General features: G+C 43.4%; 3 protein-coding genes and 13 non-coding genes across 18 annotated transcripts; 2 read left to right on the top strand and 14 right to left on the bottom strand.

Annotated features, from left to right (window-relative positions):
- The first annotated feature begins 1,244 nt into the window (after positions 1-1,244).
- On the top strand, positions 1,245-18,159 carry cdcp2 (CUB domain containing protein 2). Its single transcript, XM_061798078.1, has 5 exons — positions 1,245-1,311; positions 1,635-1,982; positions 2,878-3,219; positions 16,294-16,650; positions 17,574-18,159. Exons 1-5 carry the CDS (start codon positions 1,245-1,247, stop codon positions 18,059-18,061), a joined length of 1,602 nt encoding a protein of 533 aa, XP_061654062.1. The 3' UTR covers positions 18,062-18,159.
- trnar-ccu (transfer RNA arginine (anticodon CCU)) lies at positions 4,632-4,704 on the bottom strand. The gene has a single exon. It is a non-coding gene; the product is annotated as a tRNA-Arg (tRNA).
- trnar-ccg (transfer RNA arginine (anticodon CCG)) lies at positions 4,987-5,059 on the bottom strand. The gene has a single exon. It is a non-coding gene; the product is annotated as a tRNA-Arg (tRNA).
- Positions 6,382-6,454, bottom strand: trnar-ccu (transfer RNA arginine (anticodon CCU)). The gene has a single exon. It is a non-coding gene; the product is annotated as a tRNA-Arg (tRNA).
- trnar-ccu (transfer RNA arginine (anticodon CCU)) lies at positions 8,164-8,236 on the bottom strand. Its single transcript has one exon. It is a non-coding gene; the product is annotated as a tRNA-Arg (tRNA).
- trnar-ccu (transfer RNA arginine (anticodon CCU)) lies at positions 8,710-8,782 on the bottom strand. The gene has a single exon. It is a non-coding gene; the product is annotated as a tRNA-Arg (tRNA).
- trnar-ccu (transfer RNA arginine (anticodon CCU)) lies at positions 9,531-9,603 on the bottom strand. The gene has a single exon. It is a non-coding gene; the product is annotated as a tRNA-Arg (tRNA).
- Positions 11,086-11,158, bottom strand: trnar-ccu (transfer RNA arginine (anticodon CCU)). Its single transcript has one exon. It is a non-coding gene; the product is annotated as a tRNA-Arg (tRNA).
- trnar-ccg (transfer RNA arginine (anticodon CCG)) lies at positions 12,073-12,145 on the bottom strand. Its single transcript has one exon. It is a non-coding gene; the product is annotated as a tRNA-Arg (tRNA).
- Positions 12,874-12,946, bottom strand: trnar-ccu (transfer RNA arginine (anticodon CCU)). Its single transcript has one exon. It is a non-coding gene; the product is annotated as a tRNA-Arg (tRNA).
- On the bottom strand, positions 13,192-13,264 carry trnar-ccu (transfer RNA arginine (anticodon CCU)). The gene has a single exon. It is a non-coding gene; the product is annotated as a tRNA-Arg (tRNA).
- Positions 13,524-13,596, bottom strand: trnar-ccu (transfer RNA arginine (anticodon CCU)). The gene has a single exon. It is a non-coding gene; the product is annotated as a tRNA-Arg (tRNA).
- On the bottom strand, positions 13,922-13,994 carry trnar-ccg (transfer RNA arginine (anticodon CCG)). Its single transcript has one exon. It is a non-coding gene; the product is annotated as a tRNA-Arg (tRNA).
- On the bottom strand, positions 14,385-14,457 carry trnar-ccu (transfer RNA arginine (anticodon CCU)). Its single transcript has one exon. It is a non-coding gene; the product is annotated as a tRNA-Arg (tRNA).
- Positions 18,160-18,439: 280 nt separating the features above from the next.
- On the bottom strand, positions 18,440-22,364 carry tceanc2 (transcription elongation factor A (SII) N-terminal and central domain containing 2). Of its 2 annotated transcripts, none has more exons than XM_061797603.1 (5): positions 22,272-22,364; positions 21,781-21,889; positions 21,569-21,710; positions 20,337-20,530; positions 18,440-19,694 (listed from the first exon to the last, which is right to left on the bottom strand). In XM_061797603.1, exons 2-5 carry the CDS (start codon positions 21,877-21,879, stop codon positions 19,506-19,508), a joined length of 624 nt encoding a protein of 207 aa, XP_061653587.1. In that variant the 5' UTR covers positions 21,880-21,889; positions 22,272-22,364; the 3' UTR covers positions 18,440-19,505. The 2 variants fall into 2 exon arrangements, with proteins under 2 accessions (XP_061653587.1, XP_061653588.1); XM_061797604.1 differs by lacking the exon at positions 22,272-22,364 and adding an exon at positions 22,107-22,125.
- Positions 22,365-22,789: 425 nt separating this feature from the next.
- Positions 22,790-26,339, top strand: tmem59 (transmembrane protein 59). Of its 2 annotated transcripts, none has more exons than XM_061797600.1 (8): positions 22,790-23,018; positions 23,142-23,247; positions 23,379-23,473; positions 23,763-23,915; positions 24,029-24,083; positions 24,163-24,283; positions 25,075-25,192; positions 25,810-26,339. In XM_061797600.1, exons 1-8 carry the CDS (start codon positions 22,821-22,823, stop codon positions 25,975-25,977), a joined length of 1,014 nt encoding a protein of 337 aa, XP_061653584.1. In that variant the 5' UTR covers positions 22,790-22,820; the 3' UTR covers positions 25,978-26,339. The 2 variants fall into 2 exon arrangements, with proteins under 2 accessions (XP_061653584.1, XP_061653585.1); XM_061797601.1 differs by having other exon boundaries at positions 22,791-23,018; positions 24,041-24,083.
- Positions 26,340-26,703: the final 364 nt, after the last annotated feature.

Here is a 26,703-nt window from a genome sequence, read left to right as displayed (position 1 = left end):
GCTGCCCCGCCACACATCCGTATCCTTGAACAATGCCGAGCTTTTCTTGCTTTTCTTTCTCTCAGGGAGGACGGAATTAAAATTCATAGGCAGCCGAGTAACTTCCAGGAATTTCTTTGTGTGCGTAGGGGGGTAAAAAAAAAAAAAAAAAAAAGACGACTTATTTTCATCACATTCTTATTTATTTCAGCTTGACTTGTAAGGAGCTGCTGATGCATGGACGATTTTATAAAGAAGAAAAAAACCCTCAGGCCTTCTTGTCATCATGATGCAACAGCGCCATCTACCATGGTAAATTGAGTATCACCTGGGTTTTTTTCTTTTTCCCCCCCCCCCCCCCCCCCAAGAACCCTGAATTCGTTTAGTGAGTACTGTGCGGTGGAAAAAGTACTTTCCCCAAAGGAAATAATGTAAATAGAGTCCCAGAATCAAAACTGTTGCCATCATAAAACTTTTACATAACTCTACGGAGAATATCTTTAAAGGAGAAATCCATCCATCCATCCATTTTCTGTACCGCTTATCCTCACTAGGGTCGCGGGCATGCTGGAGCCTACCTATCCCAGCTATCTTCATATGAGAGAAAATTGACTGTTTCATGCCTTGTATACAGTTTCATGATGAAACACTATCAAGCACAGGCACTTTCATGACGAAAAACCAACATCCCCTCAGGCGTGTGACGCCCCTGCGGTTGAGTCAAAGCCAATAGGTAAGGAAAGCCGCAGAGCTTTATTGGACGCGTGCATTAGCAACACAATGTAGTGTATGAAGTGCTGCCTCCACGAGTGAAAATGCTTTTATTGTCTATACGGGCTGTCGCTGTTGTCAAAAGCATACAGGTGAATGAAATTAAACCTGTATCAATAAATGTAATGAAAGAAAACCACTGGCCAGAGCCAGAGGCTGAACTGCACTGTAGTTGTTTACGGAGCAGCCGTGTGGCCCCGACCAAATATGTTCCACGTGAGGAACATGCGTTCTGTGCTGTTGTCTCTCTCTCTTCAATAGAGGTTATTAAAAATGTACACTGTCCCAACAAGCCGCCCCCTGTCATTAAAATTTAGTGGAGGTGGCCTCAGGTGGGTTTCAGGTTGGGAATGAATTTTTTAGGAGCTACACAAGGCATCAGCAGCTCAGGCCTGTGGAGGCCCGTCATCATCATGCTGCTGCTGCTTCTGCTGCCACCTTTGTTATACTAATGCTGACTTTATGTGTGGCAAAAAGTCAGCGTCAGCTATAAGATGATGCTCAGCGTGGCCTCACTTGTTTGTTTCCTGCTGCTTGTCGACACGAAGGCGGATCAAAAAGGTGAGTTTATCATAGCTTGCGCACACGCTCTGCAAGGTTGCGCCTGCATCCGTTTGGGATTTTGATGTGAAAGATGAATTCTGATCCTGCTAGAAAAGTGTTATAATGAAGCACTATGACAGAAAAGAATTGAAGTGTACAGTAACTATGTTCAATTCAAATAAAAACAAACAAAAACAAACTTAAAGTGAATATTCCTATTATTAGATCTCATTTCAAAAAGTTTTTCAGGGTACATGTCTTTTCCCAATAAAAATAACAAATACATATAATTAGTGGCTCTAAGTCAAATAATATAATACAATTTAATTTTGTCTTTTAAGGTGTAAAATGCGGCGGCATCCTCTCTGCGCCATCCGGCAACCTGTCCAGTCCAAATTTCCCGGGCCTCTACCCGTATAACATCCACTGCTCCTGGCTCATTGTGATGCCGGAAGGTTCCTCGGTGCTGCTTACCTTTCATCACTTTGAGCTGGAGTACCACACCCGCTGCGCTTACGACCATGTGAAGATCTACAACGGCGTGGCCGGCGACGAGGGCAACCTGCTGGGCACCTTCTGCGGCGACGCCCCCCCACCGGCCTTCTCCTCATCCTGGAACGTCATGTCGGTCATCTTCCGCTCAGACCGTCACGTGGCGCATACAGGCTTCAGTTTGGGCTACAGGAAAGGTATGTCAGTGATCATTAGGATTTGACTATTTATTTATCTTTTGTTTTGGTCAGGGTGTTGAAAGGAAAGGCAAAAGGTGGACATATAGAGATGAACAGATATACATGTAGATATATGAAAGGATGGATGGATGGATGGATGGAGGGATTGACATGGATGGAGGGAGGGAGGGAGGGACAAATAGAAATGGAGGGATGGATGGATGGATGGATGGATGGACAAATAGAGATGGCTGGATAGATAGATAGATAGATAGATAGATAGATAGATAGATAGATAGATAGATAGATAGATAGATAGATAGATAGATAGATAGATAGATAGATAGATAGATAGATAGATAGATGGCTGGATGGATAATGGACAAATAGAGATGGATGGATGGATGGATGGAGGGACAAAGAGAGATGGATCAACAGACATGGATAGATGGCTGGATGGATGGACAAATAGAGATGGATGGATGGAGGGAGGGAGGGAGGGAGGGAAAAGGGAGGGAGGGAAGGAGGCATGGGTGGATGGATGGAGGGACAAATATAGATGGATGAACGGACAAGGATGGATGGACCGACGGCCAGACGGACGGATGAATGGACAAATACAGATGGATGTATGGATGAACATGGATGGCTGGAAGGACAGATATATGGATGGATGGATGGACAACTACAATATATATAGATATACAGTTTATATACACCCACCATCCACCCATCCCCTCCATCCATCCATTCATCCATCCATCCATCCATCCATATATATATATGCTACGGATATGCTACGGATGGCTGATGTTGAATAGATGGACAGACGGGCGTGACGGGCAGAATGGATGTCATTATAGTGTACAGGTGTTCCTAATGTGGTTGCATTTTTTTTCTTTTTTTGGTGCAGACACGTGCGGCGGGGTGCTGACGGGACTGTCGGGCGTCATCTCCAGCCCGGGTTACCCGGCGGAGTACAGCAACGACGCCGACTGCACGTGGCTTATCCACCTGTCCAACAGCAGCGCAGTCACTCTTCTCTTCTTGGACTTCCAGATGGAAAACAACGAGGGCTGCCACTTCGACTACGTGGCCCTGTTCGACGGGCCCACCGTGTCGCACCGCCACCTGGGTACGTACTGCGGGGCCGACAAGCCCCCTGCCGTCGTCACCACAGCCAGCCAGCTGTTGCTCGTCTTCAAATCTGACTTCAACATCGGGGGGCGGGGATTCAAGGCGTACTACTTCTCAGGTAACTCATCATGTAGATTTCACAAAATGTATACACCCCAGATGGGACTCAAACCCACAATCCCTCGCTGAGGAGGCCACTGGGGGCCACTGGGGCCACATGTGACCTGTGCACATCTGTGCCTATCACATTCAGGCATCACCAAGTTCCAAATTTGAAGTAGCAAATATTTGTCAGTCGAGCACTTAACATTCACTGCCCTTGACGGCTTTAGAAGTCAAATATCCATTTTAACTGGGAGGGCTGGCAGTGAATGAGTTAATTTGTTCTGACACTCTTTCCAAACTGAAGCAATCAAAGTAGTTTCACATTGAAATTAATTGGTATAGAATTAATCAATAATAGCCTGAGAACAAATTAACTTGTAACTCATCATGGAGATTTACCAAACTCAATGCACCCCAGACAGGACTTGAACCCACAACCGCTGGCTTCGGAAGCCAGTGCCTTATCCATTAGGCCCACATATGTACTGTGTCCGTCTGTGCATATCACATTCAGTCATATCAAAGTTCTTGTCAGGTGACTACAAAATTCACTGCTATGGACGGCTTTAGAAGTCAAATATCCATTTTAACTGGGAAGGCTGGCAGTGAAGGAGTTAATTTGTTCGGAGACTCTTCAAAAGCCGAAGCAATCAAAGAAGTTTCCCATTGAAATTAATTTGTATGGAATTAAGCCATTGTAGCCCTCGAACAAAGTTATATTCCCTTGTTTGTAACTCAGCAATGAAGGTTTACCAGAACCGATGCACCCAAGATGGGACTCGAACCCACAATCCCCGGCTTCGGAGGCCAGTGCCTTATCCATTAGGCCACTGGGGTCACATGTGACATGTGTACATCTGTGCGTATCACATTCAGTCAAAAGCAAGCTCAAGCCAGGTGACAATTTTTTGCAAGTGACAGACGAGAGTGAACATGGGGCAACGGGAACTGTGTCCATCTGTGCATATAACATTCAGTCATAAGCAAGCTCCGAAATTTAAAAATATTTGTCAGGTGAACACAACATTCACTTGTAACCCACAATCGCTGGTTTAGGAGGCCAGTTCCTTATCCATTAGGCCACAGTCAAAAGCAAGCTCAGGTGAACAACTTTCACTGCTTTAGAAGTCAAATATCCATTTTTTGCAAGTGACAGACGAGAGTGAACATGGGGCCACGTAAAGTGTGTCCATCTGTGCATATCACATTCAGTCATAACCAAGCTCTGAAATTGAAAAATATTTGTCAGGTGAACACTCACTGCCATTGACAGCTTCAGAAGTCAAATATCCATTTTAACTCACCGAAGCAATCAAAGAAGCTTCCAATTGAAATTAACTGGTATGGAATTAATCCATTGTCGCCCGAGAACAAAGTTATATTTGCTTGTTTGTAACTCATCATGAAGGTTTACCAGAACCAATGCACCCCAGATGGGACTCGAACCCACAATCCCTGGCTTAGGAGGCCAGTGCCTTATCCATTAGGCCACTGGGGCCACATAACAGCTCTGTCCGTCTGTGCATATCACATACAGTCACAGCAAAGCTCACGTGAACACAACATTCACTGCCATTGACGGCTTTAGAAGTCAAATATCCATTTTAACTGGGAAGGCTGGCAGTGAATGAGTTAATTTGTTCCGAGACTCTTCAAAACCGAAGAAATCAAAGACATTTCCCATTGAAAATAATTGGTACAGAAACAATCCATTGTAGCCCTATAACAAAGTTATATTCCATTGTTTGTAACTCATCAGGAAGGTTTATCAGAACCGATACACCCCAGATGGGACTTGAACCCACAATCCCTGGCTTCGGAGGCCAGTGCCTTATCCATTAGGCCACTGGGGTCACATGTGACCTGTACACATCTGTGCCTATCACATTCAGTCATAACAAAGCTCGGGTGAATACAACATTCACTGCTATGGACGGCTTCAGAAGTCAAATATCCATTTTAACTGGGAAGGAGTTAATTTGTTCGGAGACTCTTCAAAAGCCGAAGCAATCAAAGATGTTTCCCATTGAAATTAATTTGTATGGAATTAATCCATTTTAGCCATAGAACAAAGTCATATTCCTTGTTTGTAACTCATCATGAAGGTTCACCAGAACCGATGAACCTCAGATGGGACTCTAACCCACAATCCCTGGTTTAGGAGGCCAGTTCCTTATCCATTGGGCCACTGGGGCCACATGTGACGTGTACATCTGTGCGTATCACATTTAGTCAAAAGCAAACTCAGGTGAACAACTCACTGCTTTAGAAGTCAAATATCCATTTTTTTGCAAGTGACAGACGAGAGTGAACATGGGGCCACATGTAAAGTGTGTCCATCTGTGCATATCACATTCAGTCATAACCAAGCTCTGAAATTGAAAAATATTTGTCAGCTGAACACTGAACATTCACTGCCATTGACAGCTTCAGAAGTCAAATATCCATTTTAACTCGCCGAAGCAGTTTAAAAATTTAGGTTAACAACATTCACTTCTTTCGAAGTCCATCCATCCATCCATTTTCTGAGCCGCTTCTCCTCACTAGGGTCGCGGGCGTGCTGGAGCCTATCCCAGCTGTCATCGGGCAGGAGGCGGGGTACACCCTGAACTGGTTGCCAGCCAATCGCAGGGCACATCGAAACAAACAACCATTCGCACTCACAGTCATGCCTACGGGCAATTTAGAGTCTCCAATGAATGCATGTTTTTGGGATGTGGGAGGAAACCGGAGTGCCCGGAGAAAACCCACGCAGGCACGGGGAGAACATGCAAACTCCACACAGGCGGGGACGGGGATTGAACCCCGCACCTCAGAACTGTGAGGCTGACGCTCTAACCAGTCGTCCACCGTGCCGCCTCTTTCGAAGTCAAATGTCCATTTTTTGCAAGTGACAGACGAGAGTGAACATGGGGCCACATATAAACTGTGTCCATCTTTGCATATCACATTAAGTCATAACAAAGCTCCGAATTCGAAAAGTATTTGTCAGGCAAACACTTAACATTCACTGCCATTGACGGCTTCAGAAGTCAAATATCCATTTTCACTGGCTGGAGCAATCAAAGAAGTTTCCGATTGAAATTAATTGGTTTGGAATTTCATCCATTGCTGCCCTAGACAAAGTTACATTCCCTCGTTTGTAACGCATCATGAAGATTTACTAGAACCGATACACCCCAGATGGGACTCGAACCCACAATCCCTGGCTTAGGAGGCCAGTGCCTTATCCATTAGGCCACTGGGGCCACATGTGACCTGTGTACATCTGTGCATGGCACATTCAGTCATAAGCAAGCTCCGAAGGAACATTTGTCAGGTTAACACTTAACATTCACTTCTTTCGAAGTCAAAGGTCCATTTTTTGCAAGTGACAGACGAGAGTGAACATGGGGCCACATATAAACTGTGTCCATCTTTGCATATCACATTAAGTCATAACAAAGCTCCGAATTCGAAAAGTATTTGTCAGGCAAACACTTAACATTCACTGCCATTGACGGCTTCAGAAGTCAAATATCCATTTTCACTGGCTGGAGCAATCAAAGAAGTTAATTGGTTTGGAATTTCATCCATTGTTGCCCGAGACAAAGTTACATTCCCTCATTTGTAACGCATCATGAAGATTTACTAGAACCGATACACCACTGGGGCCTGTGCGGATCTCTGCATATCACATTCAGTCATAAGCAAGCTCCGAAAAATATTTTTACGGCGAATACTAAACATTCACTGCTTTAGAAATCCATCCATCCATTTTCTGAGCCGCTTCTCCTCACTAGGGTCACGGGCGTGCTGGAGCCTATCCCAGCTATCATCGGGCAGGAGGCGGGGTACACCCTGAACTGTTTGCCAGCCAATCGCAGGGCACATACAAACAAACAACCATTCGCACTCACATTCACACCTACGGGTAATTTAGAGTCTTCAATTCATGCATGTTTTTGGGATGTGGGAGGAAAACGGCGTGCCCGGAGAAAACCCACGCAGGCACGGGGAGAACAAACTCAAACACAGGCGGGGCCGGGGATTGAACCCTGCTCCTCAGAACTGTGAGGCTGACGCTCTAACCAATCGTCCACCGTGCCGCCGCTTTAGAAGTCAAATATCCATTTTAACTGGGAAGGCTGGCAGTGAATGAGTTCATTTGTTCTACACTCTTCAAAAGCCGAAGTAATCAAAGAAGTTTCCCATTGAAATTCATTGGTATGGAATTAAGCCATTGTAGCCCTCGAACAAAGTTATATTCCCTTGTTTGTAACTCAGCAATGAAGGTTTACCAGAACCGATGCACCCAAGATGGGACTCGAACCCACAATCCCCGGCTTCGGAGGCCAGTGCCTTATCCATTAGGCCACTGGGGTCACATGTGACATGTGTACATCTGTGCGTATCACATTCAGTCAAAAGCAAGCTCAAGCCAGGTGACAACTTAATTTTTTGCAAGTGACAGACGAGAGTGAACATGGGGCAACGGGAACTGTGTCCATCTGTGCATATAACATTCAATCATAAGCAAGCTCCGAAATTGAAAAATATTTGTCAGGTGAACACAACATTCACTTGTAACCCACAATCGCTGGTTTAGGAGGCCAGTTCCTTATCCATTAGGCCACAGTCAAAAGCAAGCTCAGGTGAACAACTTTCACTGCTTTAGAAGTCAAATATCCATTTTTTGCAAGTGACAGACGAGAGTGAACATGGGGCCACGTAAAGTGTGTCCATCTGTGCATATCACATTCAGTCATAACCAAGCTCTGAAATTGAAAAATATTTGTCAGGTGAACACTCACTGCCATTGACAGCTTCAGAAGTCAAATATACATTTTAACTCATCGAAGCAATCAAAGAAGCTTCCAATTGAAATTAACTGGTATGGAATTAATCCATTGTCGCCCGAGAACAAAGTTATATTCGCTCGTTTGTAACTCATCATGAAGGTTTACCAGAACCAATGCACCCCAGATGGGACTCGAACCCACAATCCCTGGCTTAGGAGGCCAGTGCCTTATCCATTAGGCCACTGGGGCCACATAAGAACTCTGTCCGTCTGTGCATATCACATTCAGTCACAGCAAAGCTCACGTAAGGTGAACACAACATTCAATGCCATTGACACCTTCAGAAGTCAAATATCCATTTTAACTCGCCGAAGCAGTTTAAAAATTTAGGTTAACAACATTCACTTCTTTCGAAGTCAAATGTCCATTTTTTGCAAGTGACAGACGAGAGTGAACATGGGGCCACATATAAACTGTGTCCATCTTTGCATATCACATTAAGTCATAACAAAGCTCCGAATTCGAAAAGTATTTGTCAGGCAAACACTTAACATTCACTGCCATTGACGGCTTCAGAAGTCAAATATCCATTTTCACTGGCTGGAGCAATCAAAGAAGTTTCCGATTGAAATTAATTGGTTTGGAATTTCATCCATTGTTGCCCTAGACAAAGTTACATTCCCTCGTTTGTAACGCATCATGAAGATTTACTAGAACCGATACACCCCAGATGGGACTCGAACCCACAATCCCTGGCTTAGGAGGCCAGTGCCTTATCCATTAGGCCACTGGGGCCTGTGCAGATCTCTGCATATCAGATTCAGTCATAAGCAAGCTCCGAAAAATATTTTTACGGCGAATACTAAACATTCACTGCTTTAGAAATCCATCCATCCATTTTCTGAGCCGCTTCTCCTCACTAGGGTCACGGGCGTGCTGGAGCCTATCCCAGCTATCATCGGGCAGGAGGCGGGGTACACCCTGAACTGTTTGCCAGCCAATCGCAGGGCACATACAAACAAACAACCATTCGCACTCACATTCACACCTACGGGTAATTAATCCCCGGCTTCGGAGGCCAGTGCCTTATCCATTAGGCCACTGGGGTCACATGTGACATGTGTACATCTGTGCGTATCACATTCAGTCAAAAGCAAGCTCAAGCCAGGTGACAACTTAATTTTTTGCAAGTGACAGACGAGAGTGAACATGGGGCAACGGGAACTGTGTCCATCTGTGCATATAACATTCAGTCATAAGCAAGCTCCGAAATTGAAAAATATTTGTCAGGTGAACACAACATTCACTTGTAACCCACAATCGCTGGTTTAGGAGGCCAGTTCCTTATCCATTAGGCCACAGTCAAAAGCAAGCTCAGGTGAACAACTTTCACTGCTTTAGAAGTCAAATATCCATTTTAACTCACCGAAGCAATCAAAGAAGCTTCCAATTGAAATTAACTGGTATGGAATTAATCCATTGTCGCCCGAGAACATATATTCGCTCGTTTGTAACTCATCATGAAGGTTTACCAGAACCAATGCACCCCAGATGGGACTCGAACCCACAATCCCTGGCTTAGGAGGCCAGTGCCTTATCCATTAGGCCACTCGGGCCTGTACAGATCTGTGCATATCACATTCAGTCATAAGCAAGCTCCGAAAAATATTTGGTGACTACTAAACATTCACTTCTTTCGAAGTCAAAGGTCCATTTTTTGCAAGTGACAGACGAGAGTGAACATGGGGCCACATATAAACTGTGTCCATCTTTGCATATCACATTAAGTCATAACCAAGCTCCGAATTCGAAAAGTATTTGTCAGGCAAACACTTAACATTCACTGCCATTGACGGCTTCAGAAGTCAAATATCCATTTTCACTGGCCGGAGCAATCAAAGAAGTTTCCCATTGAAATTAATTGGTTTGGAATTTCATCCATTGTTGCCCTAGACAAAGTTACATTCCCTCATGTGTAACGCATCATGAAGTTTTACCAGAACCGATACACCCCAGATAGGACTCGAACCCACAGTCCCTGGCTTAGGAGGCCAGTGCCTTATCCATTAGACCACTGGGACCTGTACAGATCTGCTTTAGAAGTCCATCCATCCATCCATTTTCTGAGCCGCTTCTCACTAGGGTCACGGGCGTGCTGGAGCCTATCCCAGCTATCATCGGGTAGGAGGCGGGGTACACCCTGAACTGTTTGCCAGCCAATCGCAGGGCACATACAAACAAACAACCATTCGCACTCACATTCACACTTACGGGTAATTTAGAGTCTTCAATTCATGCATGTTTTTGGGATGTGGGAAGAAACCGGAGTGCCCGGAGAAAACCCACGCAGGCACGGGGAGAACATGCAAACTCCACACAGGCGGGGCCGGGGATTGAACCCTGCTCCTCAGAACTGTGAGGCTGACGCTCTAACCAGTCGTCCACCGTGCCGCCGCTTTAGAAGTCAAATATCCATTTTAAATGGGAAGGCTGGCAGTGAATGAGTTCCTATGTTCTACACTCTTCAAAAGCCGAAGAAATCAAAGAAGTTTCCCATTGAAATTAATTGGTATGGAATTAAGCCATTGTAGCCCTCGAACAAAGTTATATTCCCTTGTTTGTAACTCAGCATGAAGGTTTACCAGAACCGATGCACCTCGAACCCACAATCCCCGGCTTCGGAGGCCAGTGCCTTATCCATTAGGCCACTGGGGTCACATGTGACATGTGTACATCTGTGCGTATCACATTCAGTCAAAAGCAAGCTCAAGCCAGGTGACTTAACTTTCACTGCTTTAGAAGTCAAATATCCTTTTTTTGCAAGTGACAGACGAGAGTGAACATGGGGCCACATGTAAAGTGTGTCCATCTGTGCATATCACATTCAGTCATAACCAAGCTCTGAAATTGAAAAATATTTGTCAGGTGAACACTGAAAATTCACGGCTTCAGATGTCAAATATCCATTTTAACTCGCCGAAGCAATCAAAGAAGTTTCCAATTGAAATTAACTGGTATGGAATTAATCCATTGTACCCCGAGAACAAAGTTATATTCGCTAGTTTGTAACTCTTCATGAAGGTCTACCAGAAGCGATGCACCCCAGATGGGACTCGAACCCACAATCCCTGGCTTAGGAGGCCAGTGCCTTATCCATTAGGCCAGTGGGGCCACATGTGACCTGTGTACATCTGTGCATATCACATTCAGTCACAAGCAAGCTCAAAAAAATATTTGTCAGGTGAACACTTAACACTGCTTTAGAAGTAAAATATCCATTTTTTGCAAGTGACAGACGAGAGTGAACATGGGGCCACATGTAAAGTGTGTCCATCTGTGCATATCACATTCAGTCATAAGCAAGCTCCGAAATTGAAAAATAATTGTCAGGTGAACACAACATTCACTTGTAACCCACAATCACTGGTTTAAGAGGCCAGTTCCTTATCCATTAAGCCACTGGGGCCACATATGAACTGTGTCCGTCTGTGCATATCACATTCAGTCACAGCAAAGCTCATACTTGTGAACAAGTGACAGACGAGAGTGAACATGGGGCCACATGTAAAGTGTGTCCATCTGTGCATATCACATTCAGTCATAACCAAGCTCCGAAATTGAAAACTATTTGTCAGGTGAACACTGAACATTCACTGCCATTGACGGCTTTAGAAGTCAAACATCCACTTTAACTGGCCAAAGCAATCAAAGAAGTTTCCCATTGAAATTAATTGGTATAGAATTAAGCCATTGTAACCCACAATCACTGGTTTAGGAGGACAGTGCCTTATCCATTCGGCCACTGGGGCCACATATGTACTGTGTCCGTCTGTGCATATCACATTCAGTCATATCAAAGCTCGAACAAAATTCACTGCCATTGATGTCTTTAGAAGTCAAATATCCATTTTAACTGGGAAGGCTGGCAGTGAATGAGTTAATTTGTTCCGAGACTCTTCAAAACCGAAGGAATCAAAGACATTTCCCATTGAAAATAATTGGTATGGAATTAATCCATTGTAGCCCTATAACAAAGTTATATTCCATTGTTTGTAACTCATCATGAAGGTTTATCAGAACCAATACACCCCAGATGGGACTTGAACCCACAATCCCTGGCTTCGGAGGCCAGTGCCTTATCCATTAGGCCACTGGGGTCACATGTGACCTGTACACATCTGTGCCTATCACATTCAGTCATAACAAAGCTCGGTGAATACAACATTAACTCCTATGGACGGCTTCAGAAGTCAAATATCCATTTTAACTGGGAAGGAGTTAATTTGTTCGGAGACTCTTCAAAACCCGAAGCAATCAAAGAAGTTTCCCATTGAAATTAATTTGTATAGAATTAATCCATTTTAGCCATAGAACAAAGTCATATTCCTTGTTTGTAACTCATCATGAAGGTTCACCAGAACCGATGCACCCCAGGTGGGACTCAAACCCACAATCCCTGGCTTAGGAGTCCAGTGCCTTATCCATTGGTCCACTGGGGCCACATGTGACATGTGTACATCTGTGCGTATCACATTCAGTCAAAAGCAAGCTCAGGTGAACAACTTTCACTGCTTTAGAAGTCAAATATCCATTTTTTGCAAGTGACAGACGAGAGTGAACATGGGGCCACATGTAAAGTGTGTCCATCTGTGCATATCACATTCAGTCATAACCAAGCTTTGAAATTGAAAAATATTTGTCAGTTGAACACTGAACATTCACTGCCATTGACAGCTTCAGAAGTCAAATATCCATTTTAACTCGCCGAAGCAATCAAAGAAGTTTCTAATTGAAACTACCTGGTATGGAATTAATCCATTGTCGCCTGAGAATGATTTAGTATTTGCTCTTTTGTAACTCATCATGAAGATTCACCAGAACCGATGCACCCCAGATGGGACTCGAACCCACAATCCCTGGCTTAGGAGGCCAGTGCCTTATCCATTAGGCCACTGGGGCCACATGTGACCTGTGCACATCTGTGCATATCACATTCAGTCATAACCAAGCTCTGAAAAAAATATTTGTCAGGTGAACACTGAACATTCACTGCTTCAGAAGTCAAATATCCATTTTAACTCGCCGAAGCAATCAAAGAAGTTTCTAATTGAAATTACCTGGTATGGAATTAATCCATTGCCGCCCGAGAACGAAGTAGTATTTGCTCTTTTGTAACTCATCATGAAGGTTTATCAGAACCAATACACCCCAGATGGGACTTGAACCCACAATCCCTGGCTTAGGAGGCCAGTGCCTTATCCATTAGGCCACTGGGGCCACATGTGACCTGTGCACATCTGTGCATATCACATTCAGTCATAACCAAGCTCTGAAATTGAAAAATATTTGTCAGTTGAACACTGAACATTCACTGCCATTGACAGCTTCAGAAGTCAAATATCCATTTTAACTCGCCGAAGCAATCAAAGAAGTTTCTAATTGAAATTACCTGGTATGGAATTAATCCATTGTCGCCCGAGAACGAAGTAGTATTTGCTCTTTTGTAACTCATCATGAAGATTCACCAGAACCGATGCACCCCAGATGGGACTCGAACCCACAATCCCTGGCTTAGGAGGCCAGTGCCTTATCCATTAGGCCACTGGGGCCACATGTGACCTGTGCACATCTGTGCATGTCACAAAAATATTTGTCAGGCGAACACTAAACATTCACTGCCATTGACGGCTTCAGAAGTCAAATATCCATTTTAACTCGCCGAAGCAATCAAAGAAGTTTCCAATTGAAATTAACTGGTATGGAATTAATCCATTGTAGCCCAAGAACAAAGTTATATTTGCTAGTTTGTAACTCTTCATGAAGATTGGTATGGAATTAATCCATTGTAGCCCTATAACAAAGTTATATTCCATTGTTTGTAAAGTCATATTCACACTGTTTGCAACTCATCATGTTGTTTTACCAGACTCAATGCACCCCAGATGGGATTTGAACCCACAACCCCTGGCTTCGGAGGCCAGTGCCTTATCCATTAGGCCACTGGGGCCACATGTGAGCTGTACACATCAGTATCACATTCAGTCATAAGCAAGCGCCGAATATTTGTAAAGTGAACACTTCACATTCACTTCTTTCGAAGTCAAATGTCCATTTTTTGCAAGTGACAGACGAGAGTGAACATGGGGCCACATATAAACTGTGTCCATCTTTGCATATCACATTAAGTCATAACCAAGCTCCGAATTCGAAAAAATATTTGTCAGGTGAACACTCAACATTCACGGCTTCAGAAGTCAAATATCCATTTTCACTGGCCGGAGCAATCAAAGAAGTTTCCCATTGAAATTAATTAGTTTGGAATTTCATCCATTGTTGCCCTAGACAAAGTTATATTCCTTTGTTTGTAACTCATCATAAAGATTTACCAGAACCGATCCACCCCAGATGGGACTCGAACCCACAATCCCTGGCTTAGGAGGCCAGTACCTTATCCATTAGGCCACTGGGGCCACATATGATCTGAGCAGATCTGTGCCTATCACATTCAGTCATAAAAAATTAAGCGAAAAAAATATTTGTCCGGTGAATACAAAACATTCACTGCTTTAGAAGTCAAATATCCATTTTTTGCAAGTGACAGATGAGAGTGAATATGGGGAATATGAATGAGTTAATTTGTTCTGACACTCTTTCCAAACTGAAGCAATCAAAGAAATTTCACATTGAAATTAATTGGTATAGAATTAATCAATTATAGCCCTAGAACAAAGTTATATTCACACTGTTTGCAACTCATCATGAAGATTTACCAGACTCAATGCACCCAAGACGGGACTTGAACCCACAACCCCTGCCTTCAGAGGACAGTGCCTTATCCATTAGGCCACTGGGCCACATGTGACCTGTACACATCTGCGCATATCACATTCAGTCATAAGCAAGCGCCGAATGAAAAATATTTGTAAGGTGAACACTTAACATTCACTGCTTTAGAAGTCAAATATCCATTTTTTGCAAGTGACAGACGAGAGTGAACATGGGGCAACGTGAACTGTGTCCATCCGTGCATATAACATTCAGTCATAAGCAAGCTCCGAATTTGAAAAATATTTGTCAGGTGAACACTGAACATTCACTGCCATTGATGGTTTTAGAAGTCAAATATCCATTTTAACTGGCCGAAGCAATCAAGGAAGTTTCACATTGAAATTATTTGGTATGGAATTAATCCATTGTCGCCCTAGAACACAGTTGTATTCATACTGTTTGTCAAATATTCACTTTAACTGGGAAGGATGGCAGTGAATGAGTTGATTTGTATCGAGACGCTTCACAAGCCAAAGCAATTTCCCATTGAAATTAATTGGTATATAATTTATCCATTGTAGCCCTTTGATAAATATTTGTCAGGCGAACACTTAACAATCACTGCCATTGACGGCTTTTGAAGTCAAACATCCATTTTAACTGGCCAAAGCAATCAAAGAAGTTTCCCATTGAAATTAATTGGTATAGAATTCAGCCATTGTAACCCACAACCGCTGGTTTAGGAGGCCAGTGCCTTATCCATTAGACCACTGGGGCCACATATGAACTGTGTCCGTCTGTGCATATCACATTCAGTCATAACAAAGCTCTTGTCAGGTGCACCCAAGATTCACTGCCATTGATGGCTTTAGAAGTCAAATATCCATTTTAACTGGGAAGGCTGGCAGTGAAGGAGTTAATTTGTTCGGAGACTCTTCAAAAGCCGAAGCAATCAAAGAAGTTTCCCATTGAAATTAACTGGTATGGAATTAATGCATTTTAGCCATAGAACAAAGTCATATTCCTTGTTCATAACTCATCATGAAGGTTCACCAGAACCGATGCACCCCAGATGGGACTCAAACCCACAATCCCTGGCTTAGGAGGCCAGTGACTTATCCATTAGACCACTGGGGCCGCATATTAGTTGTGTCCGTCTGTGCATATCACATTCAGTCATAACAAAGCTCTGCCATTGACGGCTTTAGAAGTCAAATATCCATTTTAACTGGGAAGGCTGGTCGTGAATGAGTTAATTTGTTCCGAGACTCTTTTTTCGTAAACTCGGGCATTCGTGAACCAAGGTTCCAGTATACTTGTCAGATTGCTTTCAACGCAACAGGACGGTATACTAGCTCTGTTGGTGCCAAATATATCTGCCTTTCAGACAGCGACTCCAACATTTAGATAATTCAATGACATCATCGTCCTGTGTGACGTACAAAAGGCTTTGCTTTCAACACGGATTAAGAGTTGGGAACATCCTGTTCCAAGTATCGATAAACAATTGTATGTTTGACCAACTTCTGCCCCGCCAGGCGAATGCCAGCAAGTGCTGTCAGACGTGGGCGGCAATTTCAGCAGCCCCAACTTCCCGCAGATCTACCCAAACAACATCAACTGCCACTGGAGTATCTCGCTGGCAGCCGACTACCGCATCAAGCTCTTCTTCCCCGTCATGGACCTGGAAGGCCGCAACAGCCTGACGGACACATGCGACTATGACTGGGTGGCCGTGTATGACGGCGACGGCCAGGAGGCGGAAGGGCTGATGGGACGCTGGTGCGGAGGCGAAAAGCCGACTTCGCTTGTCTCCCGGGGCAACAAGATGCTGGTGGTGCTGAGCACGGACAGGGACGAGGCGCACAAAGGCTTCACCGCTTCTTATCTCGGAGGTAAATCTTAAGCCTAGACGCTTGCTGAAGGCATGTGGGGTCCATTTTGATTCAAGTTCGTGCTACCACGGTTCCTTACCCTCTGAAATTGTACATAAAAATATAATAACGTTTAAAACTTAAGTTCATCTAAAATGTATTTTAGGAGCTCTGTGTCTTTATGAAGATTTAAAACGATCTCTTACTTGCTGATTGCCTTGGAGGAATTACATTGTTATACTGTCATAGAGCGAGGCGTGTTTATCTCATCAAATATGATTCCTTGCCCTATAAAATTGTGACATTGAAAACAGGTTTTAAATATATACTTTAAGACAGTCACACCGTTAAATATGTGATAGGCAACTGCCTAAGGAGTGACGTGGTGTCAATTTTGACTTGTTTAAGTTGCTAAATATGGTCACATACCCTCTAAAACCATGGAAAGTTATTTTTGGAATAAAAAAATTGTATACATGTATACATGTATATGTATTTTTAGGAAATATATTTCAAGAATTTGTAACTTTATAAATATCTAGTTTTTTTCTGATGGGTCCGGTATTATTAGGAGACATCTGTCCATTAAGCAACCAGAGTTCCTTGCCCTTCAAATATTTTTTTGAAACTGGGGCCATGAGTGGTTAACACGGCCGTCTCACAGTTCTGAGATTGGGAGTATGAATCTGGGCTCCCGCCTTCCTATGTGAAGTATTACATGGGCAGATGTTCTCCCTTTGCTTGAATGGGTTTTCTGCAGATACTCTGGCTTCCTCCCACATTCCAAAAATATTATTTCTTAGGTTAATTGAAGACTCTTAATTGAATTGGATAGATGGATTTTAAAAACGATGACAGTGAAAACAAAACGTTTCTAGTATTTATTTTAGGATTTATTTTACGACTTAATCAATATTTTTTTCTTTCCCGGTCATGTACTTTAGTGGTGCCCATGAACGTGAGCTGCACCAGGTCGGAGTTCACCATCCTGATACCCCAGCAGTCGTTACCGCAGCTGGAGCGCGAGCGCATCTACCTGGGCAACCCGTTGTGCACCGCCCAGCTGACGGCCACCTCTTACAAGATCCTCGCCCAGTTCGTCAACTGCGGCACGGCCAGTCAGAAGCACCACAACGTCACCATGCTGGTCAACAAGCTCTACATCGACTTCTCCGACGGAGAGCGGCGCAACGTGCAGGAGTACAAGGTGCAGTGCGACGCCATGCGCAAGGTGGCCTCTGCGTCCATCGTCTCGGCCGAAGAACGCCGGCTGGAGCAGGAGGCCAGGCGGGGAGACGCCGCCGGCGGAGGGGGAGAAGCGGGGCGTGCCGATGCCAAACCCCGCGACCTCAGCGATATCGTTTTCATCAGCATCTGCGTCCTGGCTGTCATCCTCATGGTGATTGCCATCGTCTGGCTCGTGTTGCTTTAGCCACAACATTAGGTACAATTACTGCTGTCAGTGTCAGTCAAGAGGGATGCAGTATGAAGTGGAGTGACACGATTGATGAAGCTGTATTAAAGTGGTCAAACTGGTTAACCGTATTAAATGTCGATTATTGCTCTTTTCAAGTACCGTAAAAGTGTTGAGATGATTCACTTGTTCATTTTAAAAAGATTTGGGGACATTATCTCGCTCAGGCAAATGGATAGTTTCCTCAAATTACCCTTTTCAGTTGATAATTAACATGAATATTCAAAATCCCCACAAATTGGCTTGCCTTGGGTTCGCAAACAACTAAATACGCCCCTGCCAACTGGTCACAACATTGGGAACACAATCAAATAAGCTCCAATGCAGAGGACTGTATCAAAAATTCTGCTTTTACTCAGGAAACAAAATACAAAGTGGGTCCAATGTAAAATGTTTTCATGTTATTACATTTACAGTTGTTTCCCAGGCATCTTTTCCTTCCTGAAACTGCTTCCTCCCCTCAGGGTTGCTTTTCATTCTTGCATCCTTACTTCCATCCCTCCTTGAATGAAATGACTGAAACATTTTTGCCTTTCTTCTAACATCCCTCCATCCTCAGACCTACTTTTTTTTCCCTGGCATCTTTTTCTCCCTCGCCTGCCTCCTTCCTTTCTTCCCTCAGAGTTGCTTTTTATTCTTGCATCCTTACTTCCATCCTTCCTTTGCTGAAATGACAACCAGTTCTGCCGTTCTTCCAACCATCCCTCCTTCCTGCATTCCTTCCCCTCAGACACACTTTTTGTTTATGCATCCTTATATTCTTCCTTTGATTTAACCAACTTTTTTCATTCATTCAGTCACATTTTTTATTCATCTATCCTTGCATCCATCTTTTGCATAAACATACTTTTCCCCCTTCCATATTTACCACCAAGGCATGCACCCATTGTATACAATTTAAATGTTTTAATTCACATTTTCAATACAGTATAAAAACAAAACACCAATCAATAATAATGAAAAAAATACATCACCAATAATAATAAACTGCCTATTTACATTCAATACAATAAAGACAAGGCCGACTGGTTATAGCATCTGCCTCACAGTTCTGAGGACCGGGGTTCAATCCCCGCCCCCCCCTGTGTGAAGTTTGCATGATCTCCCTGTGCCTTTTCTCCGGGTACTCCGGTTTCCTCCCAAAAACATGCACGGTAGGTTAATTGAAGACTCTAAATTGTCCGTAGGTGTGAATGTGAGCGCGAATGGTTGTTTGTTTATATGTGCCCTGCAATTGGCTGGCAACCAGTTCAGGGTGTACCCCGCCTCCTGCCCGTTGATAGCTGGGATAGGCTCCAGCACTCCCACGACCCTTCTGAGGATAAGCGGCTCAGAAAATGGATGGATGGATGGACAATAAAGACATTAGGTGCATAAAAAGCAAGTGTTAATGATCAGAGATTCATCTCTTATACTTGGACACCAGCTGGGCGACCGAGGCGGTGTCCCGCTTCAGCTGAGCTCCGAGCTCGGGCTGTCGTCTGAAGGCAAACACCAGCGCTCGCACCGTCCTCCGGTACGAGCCGCTGACTCCCCGGCCGTTCTGGTGGAACACCTCCCTCTCCGTGTTGTCCACGAGGCCGCAGTCCTCCTGGCAGTCACAAGTTGGGCAAAAGAAAGCGTAGTGAATGTGTATTATATACTGGCTTGCTTTTATTTTGAAAGCCTCACTTTTGCTAGGGTGTGTTACGTCGATGTTGCCCGAGCGTTTCAGAGCATGCCGAGAGGCTTGTTTAGACCGTAAGATATTAACAAATTGCATCGTGGAATACACCTTGCCACCGGTTGAACACTTTTAGGAAAATGCTTTGGATGTACATGTGGGATGACGCTCACTCAACGAGAAACAAAGGCAGATTGAGTCTCGAGCATATCGCATTAACTACAAAATGAATGTCTGAGTCACACATTTTTTTTGTATGAAAACCAAGTGGGTGTGCGAAAACAGACAAGATTTTGACAAAAAAAAGCCGAAGAATCATACGAAAACCGAGGTTCCATTGTATTCCCTGGTTGACTTCCTCCCACCAATTCTGCATTGGTGCTATTGTTGAATATCATTTAACACAGAAGGTGCCCCACCTCTATTACAGCTCTGATATTACCTCCAAAAGGGGACAATTCCAGGGTCGACGTCACCACCCGCCCCATTCTGAGCCCTTTATACACAACAGCGACACAGAAAGAAATTGTGAAAATGACAGCTTTTACTTTATATTACTTTGCACCACACCTTGAGCTCAAGTGCCTCGGCCAGGAGTCTCCTGGCGTTGCTCCTGAGCCCTTCCGATTGCTTGTCCGAGCGCACTTCGATGGACGGCTTGTTGGAATTCTCCTCCACGAACGTCCTCCAAGCCGTGTACACCCTGGCGGCCGCCGAGCTCACCTCGGGCTCCGGGTGCTTCCGCAGTTTGTTGACGGTGTGACCTAAGGAAGAAGGCAGGGTACATCATGTCGAGATCTAAAGAAATTCAAGGGGAAAAAAAGAAAAAGTCATTGAGCTCTATCAGTGTGGAAAGGGTTAACCAGTCATTTCTAAAGCTTTGCGGCTCCAGCAGACCACAGTGAGAGCCATTATCCACAAATGGTGAAAACATTGAACAGTGGTGAATCGTCCCCTGAGTGGCGGGCCGACCAAAATTACCCCAAGAGCACAGTGACGTCTTATCCAAGAGGTCACAAAAGACCCCTCAGCAACATCAAAAGAACTGCAGGCCTCACTTGCCTCAGTTAAGGTGAGTGTTCATGACTCCAACATAAGAAAAAGACTGGGGGAAAATGGCCCGCATGGAAGAATTGCAAGATGGAAACCACTGCTGAGCAAAAAGAACATTTAGGCTCATCTCAATTTTGCCAGAAGACATGTCGATGATCTCCAAGACTTTGGGGAAAATACTCTGTGGTCTGACGAGACAAAAGTCGAACATTTTTGAAGGTGTGTGTCCCATTACATCTGGCGTAAAAGTAACACTGCATTTCAGAAAAAGAGCATCATACCAACAGTAAAATATGGCAGTGGTAGTGTAATGGTCTGGGGCTGGTTTTCTACTTTAGGACCTGGAAGACTTGCTGTGATAAATGGAACCATGGATTGTGCTGTCTACCAAAAAATCCTGAAGGAGAACATCCAGCCATCTATTCGTGACCTCAGACTGAAATGAAGTCGGGTTCTGCAGCAGGCTGAAGAAAAACAAAATGAATGTAAGAGACTCATTGCAAGTTATCGCAAACACTTGATTGCAGATGTTGCCGTAAAGGGTGGCCCAACCAGTTATTAGATTTAGGGGGCAATCACTTTTTCACATAGGGCCATGTAAGTTTGTAATTTTTTTTTTCTCCCTTCCTCCCTTTTTAAAAGTTTGTTTTAAAGTGAATGAACTGAATATTGTTCAATGGCCCGGTCAGTGAATGGCTTGGGACTCCCTACACTGGTAAGTCAAAATTGTACGTAATACATAAAATTACCTATTTTCGTGGACTTCAGCACCTCCTTGGAGGGCATCTTTTTGCTCAGCTCGGCCAAGGCACTCAGCAAGTTGTCGCTGCTCTGTCCTGGCAGCTCCAGTGTGGATTTACAGCGCAAAATGTCTTCAATGACGACCACTCTCTAGAGGGGAAAAGTCTCATTAGGTGGCTTATACTTTGCTTTCTTGAATGGAAAGCCCCGTTAAACTCACCCGTAAGGATTCTATGGTGGTTTGCTTGTAAACCTTCTCGGTGCCCCTCGAGGTCTGAGGCGTCTTTTTCTTTGGGAGCCGAACGACAAACTTGTCCATCTCGAGAGTGCTTTAAGAAATGTTATTTTGAGAACCGTTGCCGATAAAACAGAAGCAAAACATCTGCCGCTAAAGCTAGCAGTAGCACGCAACGCTGAGCTACTTATGATGCATTTACGTACATCTCGTAAATACAAGTCTCACTAGAGGAGAACGCACGAGCTGCCCGATAATATTTTTTAGGTTTTGTTAAATTTCCAATCGGAATAAAACAATAAAATCCTTACCGAGTATTTTATATACAACGTTGTATTATTCCATTCTGAGATACAGGTGAAACAAACAGTATTCGATGAAAGACATTTTCTGAATTAAATGCCGCGGTCTTTCTTGCTTATTTTTTCATTAACATAGTCAAGACCTACTTCAGGTTAGATGCATATTTGACTCACAATTCGGCTTATCTTGGCACGAAACGTGCAGAATTTGAAAATTTCCGAGCTATTCCCGAGTTCTTAAACTCGCGAGAATCCTTTTGGTGCTACCTATGTTGCGTTTAAATGTTGTAAGAAGTAAAACTTTCACAAGAGTAGGACACGAGATTCCCGATTTTTAAAATTTTATTTTATTTTGTTATTTCTTAAGTCGTTTTGTTACATTCCCAGACTGATTTAAATAACAATATATACATTGCATATTTTATTTTCATTCATATTTTATATATGTGTATCCCGGTACGTTAAACTGTATATACAACGGACACTGATGAAACGGAGTAAGTATTCGACCCATTCTCTGAATTAAATAGTGGTGTTATTTTTCTAGCCAAATAAAATATTTTATTAACATGATCAAAATCTTATTCTACATTGGAATCACACAATTTGGCTTATCCTGTCTCGAAATGTATAAACAAACACGAATTCCCGGGTTATTAAATGCAACAAAGGGTAGGTAAATTCTCGCGAGGACTTGATCCGATTAAGTAGGAAGAGGAAGCGATGTTGTTATTTGTTTTGTTTGGGCTTTGTTTTCGTTGCGAGCGTAAAATGGGCACCGCCTACGGCTTCGTGTGCTTTTTGGGACTCTTTGGTACTATGGTGGCGGCGTCGTCGGACGTGTTTGACAGCGTGTTGGGAAGCACGGCGTCCTGCCATCGCTCATGTGAAATGACATACACTTTACACACGTACCCGAAGGTGAGTGAGTACTAGCTAAAAAAAATGGCTAGATTAGCAAAATTATCTGTTAGTTTTGAACTGACGACACGTCTCCAAAGCGCGTGTTAAATGTACTTTTTGGGTGTTGTGCTGTGTTCGTAGGAAGGGGAACTCTACGCTTGTCAGCGAGGCTGTCGGTTGTTCTCCATTTGCCAGTTTGTTCGTGATGGTAAAGACTTGAATCGCACCACAGCTGACTGTCAATCAAGTGAGATAAAATGGCCGACGTTGATGTTATTGTACTTTATTTACTCGGCTCCTTTGGAGACATTTCCTGTCTTGTCTGTCTCTAACCCCATTTTTTTTTTTATAAATATAAATAAAAAACATCTGTTACAGCCTGTCACGAAGCCTACACCCATGTTAACGAGCAGTATGCGTGCAACCTGGGCTGCCACAGCCAGCTTCCTTTTGCCGAACAACGCCATGAACAGGTGCACATTGTATATCTTTCAAGAGATTCAATATTACAAAAAATGGCACTCTGGCAAAATGCCCCCCGTTAATCAATACTATTTTCTTCATTAAAACAAACAAAAAAAAAGGTTTTGAGGGGAGGGGTGCAACAGATTAATAGCCTTTCCATGCAATTCAATAGATTGAGATTAGTGATTTGAGTTACAAGTGTGGTCATGGAATTAATTATTGATAGTCTCCACGGGAGGAGAAAAACCCAAATAGGTGAATTAGAGGTCTGCACTCTCTTATACTTGTTACATCTAGCTGGAAGCTATGGTGCCGAAGATTCACTTGCTCTTCCCGCTGATGTTGGTGCGAGGCTTCTGGGAGGACATGATTAGTCAGGCGCACAGCTTCATCACCTCCACGTGGACCTTCTACCTCCAGGTCGACGACGGCAAAGTGGTCATTTTCCAGGTGTGCCACGCGATAATGTAAAACCTCCAAGATAACGTAACAGCTTGTAAACAAGATGTGACATTGTGTGTGTCCTTGTTCTGCGCGTTAGACTGAACCCCAATTTAATTCAGCTTTTCTCACAGTTTGAAACAGAGAAAGACGACGACCAGGACGTACAAAAGATGAGTAAGTGCACATTTACTAGAAACAAAATAAATGAAGGTGATGGTTATTTTTATTTTATTTTTTTCGGTCTCCTTCCTAGTCTCTGATGAAAGCAGCCCCATTTATAAAGACTACCAGCGTACGCTCATCCAAGAGAGGGACCGTGACATGAGCGCTGACCGCAGCTACGACGATTACAACCTCTTCAGCTGCCTCTCAAGGTTTAATACAACCACTTAAATACAGAGTAGACCATGAAACGTCAAATAATAGCACACTTGAATCCAAAGTACAGTGAACCCTGGCTATTTGCCAGGAATAAGTATTGAGGCCTGCTGCGAATAGTGCAAATCTGTAAGTAATTGACACATCCCAAAAAGGTTTGTAATTGCCCATAGATACCACAAGATGACTGCAAATTACTCCTTCTCGAAATGAAAGTCCTTAACTCACATCAGCATAAGTCCTTGACACCAAGATGCCACCAAATTGGTGTGGCCTAAGCACCAAGACAGCAAATATCAATAAAAAAGGATAGGTCACCCCCAAAATTTGAGAATTGTGAACGGCAGATATTCGAGGGTTCACTGTACTGAAAAAATATATATATATAATTGCACATTTAATACCACTCTTATACGAATTAGGGCTGGGCGAGTAATTGAAATTTAATCGTGATTTCTATTTAGGCTTCTCGTGATTATAAGCCTTTATAATTGAAGAAAAATGAAAAAAAAAACACAAAGTAAACAACACAAAAATTAAATTAAAAACAATTTTTTTGTATATGTGCCGGCAACAGAAACATCTATAACCATGTCTTTCTTCAGTGGCGAAAAGCTGATTTTAGCCAAGGCAATGTTTACAAAAACTGTATGTATATATATATATATGTATGTGTATATATATATATATATGTTTATATATATATGTTTTTATATAGATATAGATAGTCTTAGTTTTTGACCTGGCCTGAGTGGACCTTAACCAAATTGAAACATTTGCACCTTAGGAATCCCCGGCTGCCGGGCTGGATTCTCACCACCACCCTGGTGCTGTCCGTGCTGGTCCTCATCTGGATCTGCTGTGCCACTGTGGCCACCGCCGTCGACCAGTATGTGCCGGCTGAGGTCAGTTCTTGTGAGAAATTTGGGGACTGTAAGCCCATTTACCGGTATACGTGCCACAATCTTTCTTTTACCAGAGAAATGGCACACAATATTCAGCGGTACCGTCTCATATCTTCATCACAAATGCAGACAGGCTTCAATGATAAGAGAAAACGATAACAGCCGTCTGCCGCAACTGAAATCCATATATCTTCCTGAGAACCCCTTCGCTGCCCAACAAGGTGCCTGTGACATAAAAATAAACCAAGCTCAGCAATGTCTTAGCAATACATGCACAAAACGCAGCAAAAATAGTGAATTTAGAACAAGTGCCTCTTCCTAAGAATCCATCTTTTTTTCCCCCCCCACCCCCCCACTGGCTCTTTCAAAACAGAATCATCTACATACTAGGGCCCACTGTCATTTGTTTTTTCCCCACTAATTACAGCTAGCTTTTTAAAAAATAACATTGGGGCACTTGTTAGTCAAGCTACTACTGTACTGTAAATACATCACTAAATGTGTGTCAATAGACGATCCCAGCCCATCATCGCATCGTACATGCTTTCGTGAAGATAATTAACGGTAGGTATTTAGACGCAAGTGACACACAGTAATGATTGTACTTTTTTCCCCAGAAATTGAACATCGATGGTGACAGGGATTTCCTCACCGAGCAGAAGCTCAAGCTCATTCCCTACCCGGCGTCCTCCCTGCTTGTCATCACCTCCAAAGGGCCAGGAGAAGATGAGGAGGAGGCAGGGCCTCTTCCTCCCAAAGTCAACCTCAGCCAGTCGGACATCTAAAAAACGAAATCTGTCAAGAGTGGTGAGGTAACTTTTGATTCCACCTGTGTGTCTTGTGCAATAAGAGAAACTTGTAAAATGTTTCTATAATTAATTCCTTTTGACCCTTTCAATGCTTTTCAAATGGACGCATTATGGTTCTATAATGCCAGTACAAAACTAATAGTTTTGGGGTCAGTGGCTGTGCTTATTTTATTAAAAGAAATGGTGTGACTTTGAGGTGCTTTCATCCTGACACTCAACACTTTTGTGATATATGCAATGCGGTAGCCAAACTCCCAACTTTTTGTTCTCGTGTTCCCGCCGCTGAAATCTGTAGATGACATCAGAGTTTAACAATAAAAAGATTTCCTCTTAATTCAGCGGTGACTGTGGGTGCTTCTGTTCTCAGTGTAATGGATCAAGGCAAGAGCCCTCTTCATTTCAAAGATAGTTGTTACATGGGCAGCATGGTGGTCTTGTGGTTAGCACACAGAGACACTTGGGTTTCAATCTCAGCTCCGGCCTTCGTGTGTGGAGTTTGCATGTCCTCCCCGTGCTCCTTCTGTAATAGGTTTTCTCCAGGTAGTGAGTTCCTCCCACATTTATTTAAAAAAATAAATAAATAAAATACATGCATTGAAACTCTAATAAAATGAAGAAAAAAAGTTTTAAGTTGACTAATTTATTAACAGAAAATTAAATGAACAATTGTAATAAGACAATTATAGGGGGGGAAATGCTCAA

The sequence above is a fragment of the Phyllopteryx taeniolatus genome, chromosome 14, assembly GCF_024500385.1.
Source record: "Phyllopteryx taeniolatus isolate TA_2022b chromosome 14, UOR_Ptae_1.2, whole genome shotgun sequence".
NCBI classification, from domain to species: domain Eukaryota; kingdom Metazoa; phylum Chordata; class Actinopteri; order Syngnathiformes; family Syngnathidae; genus Phyllopteryx; species Phyllopteryx taeniolatus.
Note: the sequence above shows the minus strand (reverse complement) of the source record. Positions and strands in the feature narration are given on the sequence as shown.